A 15,180-nucleotide genomic window follows, 5' to 3' on the forward strand; every position below is an offset into this window, starting at 1 on the left:
CTTGCTGATGGATCTCAGGCTCTGCTCCTCCAGGAGGGGCTCCCACCCCCTTAAAGACTCCAGCACCCAGACACACCCTGCGGATTCTCCCAAGTAATCATGTAAGATGCTTTGTACCTTCCATCATTGTCCTGGCCCTTTGCTGAGATGTGGACCTCCAGGAGCTTGTCTAACAAAGATCTAGTGGCACATATTTGGAGCAGACCTGATCAGTTCTTTATTGGGAAGGGGATGCAATCTGTGATCCGACAAATCTGTGATCCCAGAAAGATGTCAAGTTGAAGTTTTAGTTGGTTTTCTGTGATATCATAGTTTCCCCGGAAAAAGCCACGGGTGTGGCAACTATGCCAGCGCCAACAGATCTGGATGGTGCGGACAGCATTGAGCACACGACAGTATTGCTGCCGTACAAGCCACATTCGGACCCAGGCCTGCAGCCTGACAGAGGCCTGTATTTCCCGTGAATTCAACTCCAGCATTATCCGCCGTCTCTTCTCCAGCAACCTTGCCAATACCTTCCTCCACCAGCACTGAATAATCCAAACTCTCAGGGCAGCATGTAGCAATGTGCGACGCACCAGGGTGCCCCGCCACCAGGCCTGGATCTTTATGGCTTCCAGCTCATTGTCAGAACGTGGCTTCATTGTGTGTGGGAGGGGAGATACAAAGTAAACAAATGACACTTAGGACATATTCCCCAACAACCTCAAGCCAAAGTATGCCAGGAAGGGCCCTTGATCCTCTGTCAACATTCGTCTCTTTCTCTGAAATTCATGAGTACTGGGCAGGGCAATACCTGGACCCAGAAATCCAGGTAGGGGTCCTCCTCTGTCAGCCTCTCTCTGCCATGTCAGTTAATGCACATACACATTCATCATGACCTCTGAGGCCCAAAGTACCCATCTATAGGATGGGGGTTCACCTGACCTTGTTACATCACCTGGTTTGCCATGGTCCTGGAGAAAGAACCCTATGATCCACAGGATCCACTTGAGCCTGACCATTTACCTGGATCTATCACCTCCCCTTCATATCCTCCCACCTGCTGGGAAAGTGGCAGTCTTTGCCCTGCCCTGTCTTCCCTGACTCCTCCTCAATCCACAACCTACTCCTTCCTCTGCTAGACCCTCATATTAAGTTTCCTTGCTCCACACAATTTGGGGTCTCTCTCATCTACTTCTCACTTTTATTTCTTTTGGTTCCCACACCTAAGTCTTTAGTTAACACACACACACACACACAGACACGCACACACACACACACACACACACACACACACACACATGTGCTCACGCACATACTCCCACACAACTCTGGATGCGTGGGGTTCCCTCTGATCACACATTTCCCAAACTCAGCCCTCACTGTCTCACTCTCCAAGTTTGCATGGTTTGGTTCTCACACTTTGGGGTGTCTCCTCCCCATAATCAAGTCTGCTTGTCTCAGTCATTGGCTTTTCTCAGGTTGCTAAAGCAACTGGAGAAGAAGACTCAATCTCTATTCATTCCAGCTTTGCATGGGGCAACTCTTTGTGTTGGCCTGGACATTTTTTATTCCTAATGTTTGTCCTGAGTAATACACTCCCAAATATATCCTGGGTGAATAAATCCATGATTATCAACTGCAATGAGCTTCAAGAAAATAAACACCACTTATGGGTGACATAGATCAGAAATGCAGGAGGTCAGAAGTCACTCCCAGCCTTGGAGTCTGTACCACCTACCTTTGATTTTATTTCCTCTGGCTCTTCCTTTTTCTTCTTGACTTCTTCAACATTTACAACTACGATTTCACAAGGGTTGCCATCCTTCTGTAACCAGAGTTAAAAGGGAGAGGTGTGGGCAAGCTATTCTTTGTACAACAGGGTGCCAATTCTAACACATACCTCCCTAGACATAAAGTTAGTATCCTGGTTGACTGTGGTCATCCACCTTCCCCTCCCTGAAACTTTGGGTGAACTGGCTATATCTTACACAAAATATATTGCCCATGATTTGGAGATAGATAGTTCAGATCCCCTCAGGTCCGTGATCCCCTAAATTGCCCATGGTTAGGGGCTAGGTGGTTCCATTATGCTCAGGTCTGCATTCCTTCTGCCACAGTCTGGCAGGAAGAGTGGAGGAGGGGAGAGCACATTGATGTCATAAGAGCACCTATGATGCAGGTACCAGGGGCTTCCAACAGTTGGACCCTTTTTAGTGAAAGTGTCTATTCTTTCCTGCAGAAATGCCTAAAACTTGGCTGGGCATGGAAATTCTGGTTCATTGACATAAATGTGTACAAAGTTATCATTTTTGTCTAGTTGAAAAAAGCAAAATTGAGACAACTTAAATATCCATCAATAGGGAATTCAAAACATGGATTTCAGTTAAATCATACAATGGAAACAAAAATGAAGCAAAAGAATTTGTGACAAAATAATTAACAAGTGCTTCACAAGAGGAGATTTATGAATGGATCAGAAGCACCTGAAAAGATGCACACCATCATTAGATATGAGATAACTGAAAGTGAAACCAAATGAGGTTCCCCTTGATATCTAGAGAATAGGTGAAATAAAAAACATTGACAGCAATGAATGCATGCAGGGACCCAGAGCAGCAGCAAGTCTTCCCTCCTGCTGGTAGCAGGTGTGGGACCCCAGAACCACTGTGGAAAATGGTTTGGCAGCTTCCGAAAAAGTTCTAATATGTATTCTTAAACTCCATAGTTCCACTCCTAGGTACTCACAGATGAAAAATGAAACCATGTGTCTCTCTCCACATAAAATAACAACTTTGCTCTGAGAAAATGAGAAAAAAAGTTTATTCTGAGCCAGATATGAATGACCCAGGCAGGAACACAGATTCAAGTTACTCAACAACATGGTTCCCCATGAAAGTCATGACATGAACTTTCACAGTCAGAAAAATAAAAGTAGGTGGAGTCATCAAGTAGGCAGACTGCAAAGAGATTGGGAGATCTCTTCTATAAAATTCAGATATTGGTGGGGAAATCTCTTCTGCAGGATTCAGGTTTTGTCTTTAACAAGTGAAAAATATCGAATTAAAAAACAGTATGATCCCTCTCTATGTTTGTATTCATGTGTTATAAAGTCAATAAAGTTATAAAAGTTTATAACTTTATAAAGTTTTTAAAAGGGAAGGATGAAGAATAGGAAGAAATACCGAATAAAAAGCAATCATGAAATTCATCTGGAAAAATAAGAGACCCAAAATAACCAGCAATCCTTAGCAAGAAAAGTGAAGCAGGAGGCATCACAATACCAGACCTCAAACTATATTACAGAGCTATAGTAATAAAAACAGCATGGTATTGGCACCAAAACAGATACATAGACCAATGGTACAGAATAGAAGACACAGAGACACATCCACATAAATACTATTATCTCATATTAGACAAAGTCACCAAAAACATTCACTGGAGAAAAGATAGCCTATTCAACAAATGGTGCTTGGAAAAATGGAAAACCACATGTAACAGAATGAAATTAAACCTTTATCTCTCACCCTGCATGAAATTCAACTAAAAGTGGATCAAAGACTTAAGCACTAGATCAGAGAGCCTGCACCTACTAGAAGAAAAGGTAGGTCCAAATCTTCAACATGTTGACTTAGGATCTGACTTCCTTAACAAGACTCCTAAAGTGCAAGAAGTTAAATCAAGAATCAATAAATGGGATGCATTCAAACTAAAAAGCTTCTTCTCAGCAAAAGAAATAATCAATAATGTGAAGAGAGAGCCTATAGATTGGTATAGATTGGGAGAATATCTTTACCACATGTACCTCAGATAAAGCATTAATCTCCAGGATATATAAAGAACTTGAAAAACTTAACACCAAAAAAAAAAAAAAAGCCCACAAATAACCCAATCAATAAAGGGGCTGAGGAAATGAGCTGACACTTCACAGAAGAAGATATACAATTGACCAACAAATATATGAAAAAATGTTCAACATCTCTAGCAATTAGAGAAATGCAAATCAAAGGATTTCATCTTGCTCCAGTCAGAATGGCAATTATCAAGAATACTAGCAACAATAAGTCTTGGTGAAGATGTGGGGGGAAAGGCACACTCATACATTGCTGGTGGGACTGCAAATTGGTGCAACCATTATGGAAAGCAGTATGGAGATTCCTCAGAACACTTGGAATGGAACTACCATTTGACCCAGCTATCCCAGTCCTTGGTTTATACCCAGAGGACTTAAAATCAGTATACTATATGGTGACACAGCCACATCAATGTTTATAGCAGCTCAATTCATAATAGCTAAACTATGGAACCCTTCAACAGTGAATGGATAAAGAAAATGTGGTACATCTTCACAATGTAATTTTACTTAGTCTTAAAGAAGAATGAAATTATGGCATTTGCTGGTAAATGGATAGAGTTGGAGAATACGCTAAGTGAAATAAGCCAAACCCAAAAAACAAAAGGCCAAATGTTTTCTCTGATATGTGAATGCTAATTCACAATAAGTTGGGGGCACTAGGGAAGAATAGAGTTACTTTAGATTAGGTAGAGGGGAGTGAAGGGAGGAGAAGGGGTATGGGGACAGGAAGGATAGTAGAGACATTGTTACCTCATGTACACATATGACTGCATGACCAATGTAATCCTACAATATGTACAATCAGAAAAATGAGAAATTATACTCCATTTACATGATTTATCACAATGCATAAATGCATTCTATTGTCATGTATAAATAATTAGAACAAATAAAATTTTTTAAAAATTGAGCAGGGATTGTCTTTGATGAGGACAGTGGAATTGTGGGGGGCTGGCAGGCTCCACTCCCTCACTGTGGCTAGGTACCCTATGTCTGGCTTACCTTCAGAGCAACCAGTTACCAGCCTCTAGGGAGATCAGGACACATGCAGGTCAGAAAACCCTAAGGCACCATTCCAGTCTCAAATATCTTTGTTCTGTGTCTTTTTCTGTCCTTGAGGGCCCCAAGGTCACAGTCAGGAGATGGGTCAGGGAGGCCAGTATAGAAGCAGGGCTCCATCTGTACCTACTGCTGGTCCCTTAAACCCCAGCTGGAGCAGCAAGGTCATTTGGAGCACAAGGGCCTGGGGGTCAACCTGAAGCCCTGGTCTCCTCAGAGCAACTGCAGCAGGGGTCACTGAGGAGTGCATTCAGAATGTGCAAGTGAGAATGTGGAGGGCTGGGGTGGGGCTGCAAGGGAGTGTGGGGAATGGCAGAGGCCCTTCAGGTTGCGGTGTCAGTGTGTAGCTAGTGGGATGAGGGTCACTAAGGTGGAGGACAGGGGAAGTGTTGGCAGGGACACCTAGGACAGGGAAGGTGCAGGAAGCATCTGATGGGCAATACAGTTGTGAGACAACCCCAATGCCAGGCTTGAGCTCTGGACTTCTCTCTTACTTTGGATCATGGCTCAATGATTTTTTTAAATATACTGTTTCTTTTCAGTACCTTCAAACAGAAAACTTTTTAAACATTTGGATCAGCTTTTTCCGTTATCTTTAGCAAAAGGACTCATCCGAAACAGCACATCATTATCAGAAGTGGGAGTGTCTCCATGCTGGATCTTTACCCATTGCTTTATTTTCACCTCCCCTCTCCCTTTGTTAACAAAGCACAGGTGTGTCTGCTTGCAGCCAAGACAGTCTCTATTTTAATAGACAACTAATACAAATTCACATACATTTCAATTTCTGTTATGTCTGGACATTGCCACATTGTTTTCCCCCCTCTTTTTTTTTCTACAGATGACCACCACCACCCCATTTTCCCTATCTATTATTGGACTTATTTAAGAATTCCTTGACATTTTATTCCTTTTATTATTTTAGAAGTCGAGGTGGGATGTTGGTTACCTAGTCAGAATCCATTTTTCCCATTTTCCTCATCAATGAAACTATAGCTATTTGGAGTAGCATATGCCAAGATTATACAACGGGAGAAAAAAAATAGATGACCTTCATCAGTCCATTTTGCCACTAGGGTTGTCAAATGACTCTCACTGCCTAATGAGATGTCAACAGAAGTCACTGAGTGATGTTCTGAGAAAATGAGGCTTCCTGGGGCAAGGATGGCCTTCTTGCCCTTAACCTCTAAACCTCTTATTTCCTGAAATGTTCACATGATAGCAGGCACTCTGTAGCCATTTTGAGACTGTGAGAACAATAGTCCAATCATAAGCATGGGAAAGTCTGGACACCAGGATCACATCAAGGATAACGTTAATCCTCTCATTTTTTTAGCCACTGTTGTGTTGGTTTCTATCATAACAACCAAATGTAATTCCTGATGTTAAAATTATGCATTTAATTTTATTTTTACAATATACTTCAATGTCAATATGTGTATTTTATATTATGATTTGCTATTAAATTCTGGAGCAAATCATTGTCTCTTGTCTCATCTTGAATTCAGGCAAGAACCTTACTCCACCTTCCTTTTCCTCCATTCACTCTTACAACAAGCTCATATATTCTTAACATCTTGAATATTATTTTAAAATCGATACTGAATTTTTACAGTAAAATCTTGCTTAGACTAAAGAGTAAATTTTTATGACTTCTCTGCTTACTGTGTGATATGGTTGAAATTCCAAAATCCATGCTGAAATTTTATTCCCATTGCAATATTAAGAGTTAGGGCCTTTAAGAAATATTCTTTATAAATGACCCAGTCTGGAGAATTCTGTTATAGCAGCACGAATGGACTAAGACATGTCTTCCTTTTGTGCCATTTCCGTCTGAGGTTTTCACTGATATTTACTGAGCCCAGTAAATATTTCCAGGCACTATAGAAAACTTTTAGGGTTTTTACAGATAAAAAATAGTCAGCTTTTTTGTTACTGTGTCCAAAAGACCTGATGAGCAATTAGAGGAGGAAAAGTTTATTTAGGGGCTTACAGTTTCAGAGGTCTCAGTTTATAGATGGTCAACCCCATTCCTTGGGGTATGAGGTGAGGTAGAACATCATGGCAGAAGATGTGGTGGAAGAAAGCAGCTCAGGAAATGGCATCAGAAAACAGAGAGAGCTCCACTCAACAAGGACAAAATATATACCCCAAGGGCATGCCCCCAGGACCCATCTCCTCCAGTCACACCCTATCTACCTACAATTACCACTCAGTTAATCATTATCAGGGAATTAATGCACTGATTAGGCTAAGGTTCTCATAACCCAATCATTTCACCTCTAAACTATTTTTGCATTGTATCATACATGAGTTTTTTGGGGACACCTCATATCTAAACCATAAAAAATCATACTTCATTTGCCCTTCCACTTGGATAACATTTGGAGGTGTTAATAATCATGTACTAAAATATATATTTCTTTAGAGAGTTAAGTTGCTTCTCCTCTCTCTCTTTGTAACTCTTGTCACTACTGAGAACACAAGTGTCAGTCTGATTTACTCCTGGATGGGACACTGTTGCCTTTATTTCCTCTTTAAATGTTTCATTACTTCATCTTCAGCAATTGAGATTTTGCCAGAACATGTTGGGTTCATCTGTTTTCAGTCATCTTGGTACAGTTGGTCAACTATCTTATACTATGATTCTAAAGAGTCTCTTTCAGACTGCTTCATCAATGGTGGGAAATTCTCTTGTCAATGCTTTGAGTATTTCTTCCCCCCATTCTCTATACTTCCTTTCTCAGGAGTGCATGTTTGAACAACACTGAAACCTCTGGATCTTCCATTTCTAGGGAGTGGGCTGTGAGGAATAGGATGTCAGTGGGTAGTCTTTTGGTCATGGACCTTCCTGGATAAAGGGTGTCATGTGGCACTTAGACCAGTAACGCCTCCCAAAACCAGCCATAGATCCTCCTGGAGACAAGTAGTCTCTTGTCAGTTGGATGATTATATAAGTTTCCTTAAGGTTTGGAATGAAAATGTTAATGCATGTTTTACCGATTTTGCTGAATATTTTCTTATACAGATGGTATCTCTCTTTTTTAAAATAAAATAAATGAATTCATTTCTTCTTATACTTCCTCTTTCTTTGATTTCCTGAACAATAAGTCTAAAAGCCATTAAGTTGAGCAACGCAATGTAGGTGTACCTGGGGGGAGGGGGAAATAGTCACCACAGCAGAGGACATCAAGAATGGTGAGCAACAGTGGTAGCACTTGCCTAGCACTTGCAAGGCACTGGGTTCAATTCTCAGCACCACATAAAGTAAATACATAAAATAAAGGTACTGTGTTCATTAAAAAACAAAACAAAACTATCTTCCTTAAAAAAAAAAAAAAAAAGAAGAAGAAAGGTGAGCAAGGCATTGGCCTAGGAGAGGTTCCCATCAAAGAAATCTGGTAGAGGGAGGATGGGTTCACACAGAGGTCCAAGTTCATATCAGTATTGCATATCATATCCAGTGGGATAAGGAGGGTTTGTAGGAAGTCAGAACTTTAGCACTATGAGGAAGATATCCTTACAGAGGATGTCCTGAATTTCTGTGTCAGCTCAGGTTGACAAAGGGAGCATCTAAGTAGTCATACAGAGCAATGAGGGAACGAGGAGCCAACAGCTGTGGGGAGCATAACTGTGTAGGGGCTGCCATTGTTGGATCCTGGAGGGTAGGAAACGCATCCACGTGGGTGATGGCCTCACACAGTGATGATAGAGCCTGGACATGGTAAGGCAAGGTCTTCACAAAGAGGGACATCTGCCATGGGGAGTCAGAGCCCAAACAGAATGAGGAGGGTACACACATGAGAGTGGGGCAGTAGCAGCAATGGAAGCTTGGTCACAAAAGGGGAAGATGGATCAAATCAGAAAATTAATTTTGAATAATTGGGAGCCATGAGTCTCACTGTCAGAAATAAGAGTTAGAAATAAAGAGGGATTCCAGATGGCCAAAGAGAGAAGCTCGGCACTCACCTCCTCCTCAACAAATAAGAATCCAAACTAGCAAATAGTTGCATTTCAAGATGAGTGGCTGAGGGAGAGCACTGGAACTCAGCAAGGGAAACATGGGAAACTTGGAAGACAGGAAGACCTGGGATGACCACCAAGAGAGGAATAAGGCACACTAGCAAACACGACCCCAGCTCCCTGGCTGGGGGTACTCCCCACATCCAGGGAAAGGGTAGATGGAAGAACCTTATCCAACCCCCATTCCCATGAAAACTGTCTGTCATCACAGGAAGTGAAGTCCACTTAAGGAAGTTACCTGAAGTATGCAGAGTGGCTCCACTTCAGAGAAAGAACCTATATCATCTCCCCACAAACTCCCAGAACCCAGACTGCTACAGCATGTCATCATTTTCAGAATGGAAACACATACTGTCCTGGGAGCCTCTGCATATTCCCATTCTTAGGATCTTACCCACATTCCTCCATGCTGCACAAAGGGCTGCAGTCCCATGAACCCAACTAGACCCAGAAGTGCAACTGTGACCACAGCATCCCTGTGCACTGCACTATAGAGGAAAGTGGCTCTGCACTGAGGGGTACCACTCCCATGACCTGAGAAACAAAGGCATTTGCCTCTAGGACCTGGGACCTAGGACCAGTTCTCCACCTTTAGCCCTCACTACCTGCTGCTACTGTCAGCTCATGTACCCCTACTGGGCCTGCAGACACATTCACCACACACCCCCTCTACCACTGCCCATGCATCACTGTTGAGCCTGAGAGTGTTCACTGAACACTCACTGCTCCTGCCAGTGCCCAAAGTCACTGATTACAACTGAAAAATGTTTAGGGTGAGTACACTATGGCACCCAAATGCAATCAACATCAATATAACCTACCAAACTGGTGCACTTGGGCACAATTTCAAGGGAAGTTCTGTTACTACAAAAGCCACCTTATAAAAGTGGTATAAACAACTGATGTGCCAGATGCACAAATATTAATGTAGGGACACAAGAAGTATGAAAAATCAAGATAACAGGATGCAACAACTCCTTAGCAACAGACACCAAAGAAAAAGATATTGACAAAATGCCTGATAAAGAATTAAAAAGAATTATTCTAAAGAAACTCAGTGAGATGCAAGAGAATGCAAACCAATAAATATAGGAAAACAATTCATGATATGAGTAAGAAATCCAGCAAATAGTGATCATAAGGAATCATACAAAAAGTGTGTAACTAAAGAACTCAATAAGTCAAAAAACTACAGTTGAAAGTCTCAACAATCTACATCAAGCAGAAGAAAGAATTCCTGGACTTAAAAACAGGCCTTTTGGAAATGTCTCAGACAAATAGACAGACAGACAGACATAAAAATAAAGAATGAAGAAAGCCTCCAGGAGTTATAGAACAACTAAATGAAAAAGATTATTGAATTGCAGGGCTCCCAGAAGTTGAGAAGAAGGGGGAAACCACAGAAAACTTATTCCAGGAAATGCTAGCTGAAAACTTACCTAATCTTGGGAAAGAAATGGACATCCAGGTCCAAGAGTCCCAAAGGATCCCTAATAGATTTGATTCAGATAGGTACTCACCCTAGCATATTATAGTTAAACTGTCAAAAGTACCAAAGAAAGACTTCTAAAAAGAGACTTGAATATAATAATGATTGGAGACTTCAACACCCTCCTGAGCCTCCAAAACTAATGAAAATAATAGAGATAATAGGAGAGATCCATAAAATTGAAAATAGAAAAACAATAACATCCATGAAACAAAGATCTTTTCTAGGAAAAGATTGACAAAATAGACAAACCTCTAGCCTGAAATGACTCAGGAAAAAAGGGGATGGGGAAATATGTTACCAACATCAGGAATGAAATAGTAGAAACCCTGTAGAAACCAACTCTACTCACGTAGATTTAACTTGTGAACCAATATATCAAAAAACACAAGCTACCAGAATTTACCTGTCACAACCTCAGTTTCCCTGAGCTAGGGCAGTGAGTCAGATTAGAAATATTAAAGGTATGAAAATTTTAAGAAATAAGAAAATACACGAAAATAAGTGAAAAGTGGGATCCGATGGGTATGAGCTCTGATGGAGACTGGGTCTAACTCCCCAAAATGGAGTCTGCTGGGCTTTATTTGAATGGGTAGGAACAGCAATGGGATTCAGTGTAAAGAACTTCCTGAGGAAACAGGAAGAAAATGGCAGAAACAACTTGGTTGGAGTTTAGCAGGGTAAGCCCACCTCCTCTACTTCTGGGTGACTGTGTTTGAACCTAGGGCTGTGAGTGAAGGCAGGGTGTCGGCATAATCTGAGCATTCTCTAACCTGGGAATTTCACCAGGGATTTCCCAGAAAAGCAACCCCACTGCTTTGTAATGGCTCAAACAAACCCATTTTTCATACACAGCCTCCAACATTTACCCAATATGAAATAGATAATTGAATAGTCCCATATCTGTGACCTAAATAAATTTATAATTTTGAAATTCCCCTCAGAAAAGAATCTCCAGGTTTCACTAGAGATTTTTACCAAATTTTTAAAGAATGAAAAATACTTTACCCAATCTTTTCCAGGAAATAGAATAGGTAGCATTTCCCAACTCATTTAATGAAAATGGTATGTCCTTGATACAAAAATCAGGAAAAAATTACAAAGAAGAAAATTATATACCAATATTTCTCATAAATATAGATGCAAAAATCCTAAACAGTATGGTAAGTATAATTCATTATTATATACAAAAAATTACACAACATGATCAAGTAGCTCTTATTCAACATTCAAAAATCAATTGAGGGCTGGGGAGATAGCTCAGTTGGTAGAGTGCTTGCCTCACAAGCACAAGGCCCTGGGTTCAATCCCCAGCACCGCAATAAATAAATAAATAGAATAAATGCATTGTGTCCATCTACAACTAAAAAAAATTTTTTTTAAATCAATTGAGGTAATCAACTATATTAATAGGCTAAGGAGGGAAATCCTATGATTATATTGATTATTATGGTTTAGATATAAAGTATCTCCCAAAGACATGTGTTAAAGGCTCATGATCAGTTCAACAATTTTCAGAGTTGGGACTTTTAGGAAATGACGGAATCAAGTGGGCCATAGTCTCATCAATGAATTAATCCATTTGACTGATTAATAATTTGAGTGGACTATTGGGAAGTGATGAAAACTGTAGAAGGGGGGGCCAAGTTGAAGAAAAGAGTTTTTGGAAGTGTGCCCTTGGGAACTATATCTTGTCCCTGGCCCCTTCTTTTCTAAAAGCAAGGACAGAAGAAGCTTTCTGCCACCATAAACTTTTACCATGATATTTCTTAGAACCAGCTGATGAGGAACTGAAATCTTTGAAACTGTGAGATAAAATGAAACATTCCTCCTCTAAGTTGCTTTTCTCAGGTATTTTGTCACAGTAACTAAAAACAGATTAACATATTGATTGATGCAGAAAAATCATTTGACAAAAATCCAGGGCTGGGGTTGTGGCTCAGTGGTGGAGTGTTTGCCTAACACATGTGAAGCACTGGGTTCAATCCTCAGCACCACATAGTAATAAAAAAATTAAATAAAGGTGTTGTGTCCATCTACAATTTAAAAAAAATTTAAATCCAATACCCAATCATGAAAAATCTCTCATGAAAATAGTAATAGCAATAGTAACAGAGGGGAACTTCCTCAACTGGAAGAAGAGCATACACAAAGAAAGCAAAACAAGACAAAACAAAAAATCCTACGACCAACATTACACTTAGTAGTGAGATGCTGAATACTTTCTCACTAATTTGGGAAAAGGGCTGGAGTTTGTAGCCAGTGAAAAAAGGCAAGGAAAGGAAATAGAGTGCAAAATGATCATAGAACAATAAAGAAAACTATCAACCTCTAAGTTGATATGGTTTATATATAGAAGATTTCAAGTAATCCACAAAACAAGCAAAAATTCATCCTAGAAAGAAAAGTGAATTCATCAAGGTTCTAGGATGCAAGACAAACAAAAATCAATTGCTTTTATACATATTAACAATAAATACAAGGTCTCCAATTTTTTTAAAAAATACCCAAAGAGAAAGAGGGAAAAGGAAAAGGGGGTATTCCATCAAAGCAGATCGGCAGACTAGATGAAGGAGACTGAAGGGAAAGGAGAAGGGGTGGGATGAAGCAAAAACAACAAAGTGAGCTTTTCTACATACATATATGAATAAATCACAGTAAATTTCACCATCATGTATACACATAAGACACCAAATACAAAATTAAAAAAAAAAAAACTAAAATAGCAAAAGATCAGTAGAGGAAAGGGGATCAGGGAGGGAAGAGAGGTGGGAAAGGAGAAGTACTAGGACTGAATTAGAGCAAATTACATTCCATACTTTTATAATTATGTCAAAATGAATCCTATGTTATGTATAGCTAAAAAGAACCAATATAAATAAATAAATAAATAAATAAATAAATAAACAAACAAACAAACCATTTTGTTTAAAATGAAGAATCTGCTGGGCTTGGTGGCAGATGCCAGCAACTTGGAAGTTTGAGGCAGAAAAACTGCAAGTTTGAGGCCAGTCTCAAAGATCTTTAAGACTCTGTTCCAAAATAAAAAATAAAAATGACTAGGGATATGGGTCACTGTTAGCATGTTCCTGGGTAAAAAAAAATAACTATTTACAATAGTTTTAATATAGTGAAATACATGTATAGAACTCGTATGGTAAAAACTGCAAAACATTGTTGAAAAATTTAGAGATCTAAATTAATGCATAGATAAGTCATGCTCACAGATTGAAAGACTCAACATGGCAAATATACCAATTCTCACTGCATTGTAAAACTTTCCATTTACAGCTACCTCCTCAATCTTCATTGAAACCACCCCAGCAGCAGGGTGGGGAATCTCACTGTGCCCTGGGAAATGTGGAAGTGTAGGTTGCCCACTCTGCCTTGGCTAGCATGATTTAGGGAGAGACCACTGATTTTTCTGTGTTGTTTGGCTAGAGTTGAGTGGTTACCGTCTAACAGTTGCGTTGTGTTGGTCTGCCCTTTCTCTGGTATTTTGGCTGGAGAGGGCTTGTTTTTGCTATGTGGGGAAACCTCTTTTGTCTTACCCATTGGTGTTTCTAGGTTGCTGACTCTTTCAGTTCCACGTCTCTGATGTGTGAGGCAAAATAAACCCCAGGGAACTCATCCTGTCATTTCTTGGGTCCTGAGGCCTTCAACCAGTTGCTTTCTTCCCTCTACCGTTCAGTTTATGTTGAGAGTTTTCAACTGAACCCCATGGAGTTTTAAAACTCTAAAATCCAAGCTGAGCATAGTCCCTGTTTTAGCCAGCTTTGTGTCACTGAGACCAAAGACTTGACAAGAACAACATAGAGGATGAAAAGTTTATTTTGGCTCATGGGTTACAGAAGTTCAGTCCATGGTTGGCCAACTCCATAGCTCTGAGCCCAAGTGAGGCAGAAAACATATGGTGGGAGAGTGTGGCAGCTAAGAAGCAAAATATAAACCCCAAAGGCACACTCCCAGTGACCTATTTCCTCCAGCCACACCCTGCCTGCCTACAATTACCGTTAGTCCATATCAGTGGATTAATCCACTGATTAGGTTTCAACTCTCATAATCTTATAATCTCACCTCTAAACTTTCTTGCATTGTCTCATACATGAGCTTTTAGGGGACATCTCCTTTCTAAACCATAAAAGTCCCCATTAGATTAAGCTGTATCTACTTGCCACTTCCCTAGGGAGTTATCTTCAATTGCTGTCCGATGTTACCAGCTTAAGGGCTTCAGGGGTGGGGGAATGCTGGACTAATTAGAGTAAAAGCAATCTCTCTGTGTACTCTGTTTCCTGTTAAAATTTTCCAAATTCAAAGAGAACTCTGGACTGCATGGGAGAATTGGGTTGAGACTGATCAGTGGACCTCAGTATGAAAAAGGAATGTCTCTCCTCATGTGTGTCTTTGTCTCACTTGCGTCCAGTTTCCACAGCTGACTACTGACAACCTCTTCCCACTCACAGGCACAGGCCCTGAGATTTCTTGGAGGTACATATGCTGGGTGGGTGTTGAGGAGTCGGTGGTTTCCTGCCTCTCTTCCTGACGCATGCTGTGTGACTCCAATGGCAGGTGCCATCTACCTGGAAAACTGTTTTGACAAATGGAGCCCCTTTTTCTTCCTCAGCCCCATCAGTCTTCAAACCCAAGCTAGCAGATGTTTCCACAGGTTGTGTACCACCCCGCTTAGATTCTAATTTCATTTCAAATTTTTATTTGGATCATTATGCAGCAGAAAGAATGACTCACTTGAGCTCACTGAGTGTTTAGC

The 15,180-nt window shown here is 40.5% G+C and overlaps 1 protein-coding gene across 1 annotated transcript; it reads right to left on the reverse strand.

Moving 5' to 3' along the window:
- Positions 1-209: 209 nt before the first annotated feature.
- On the reverse strand, positions 210-14,960 carry LOC124993554 (IQ domain-containing protein F5-like). Its single transcript, XM_047565441.1, has 3 exons — positions 14,826-14,960; positions 1,724-1,810; positions 210-638 (listed from the first exon to the last, which is right to left on the reverse strand). Exons 1-3 carry the CDS (start codon positions 14,958-14,960, stop codon positions 210-212), a joined length of 651 nt encoding a protein of 216 aa, XP_047421397.1.
- Between the last annotated feature and the right edge of the window lie 220 nt (positions 14,961-15,180).

The sequence above is a fragment of the Sciurus carolinensis genome, chromosome 9, assembly GCF_902686445.1.
Source record: "Sciurus carolinensis chromosome 9, mSciCar1.2, whole genome shotgun sequence".
NCBI classification, from domain to species: Eukaryota; Metazoa; Chordata; class Mammalia; order Rodentia; family Sciuridae; genus Sciurus; species Sciurus carolinensis.

Coding starts and splice junctions, on each gene's coding strand:
- LOC124993554 (XM_047565441.1), bottom strand. CDS start 14,960: ATGCGTCAGGAAGAGAGGCAGGAAACCACCGACTCCTCAACACCCACC. Junction 1,811..14,825: donor GCTGTGGAAACTGGACGCAA/GTGAGACAAAGA, acceptor CTCTGGTTACAG/AAGGATGGCAACCCTTGTGA. Junction 639..1,723: donor CAGAGGAAATAAAATCAAAG/GTAGGTGGTACA, acceptor CACACAATGAAG/CCACGTTCTGACAATGAGCT.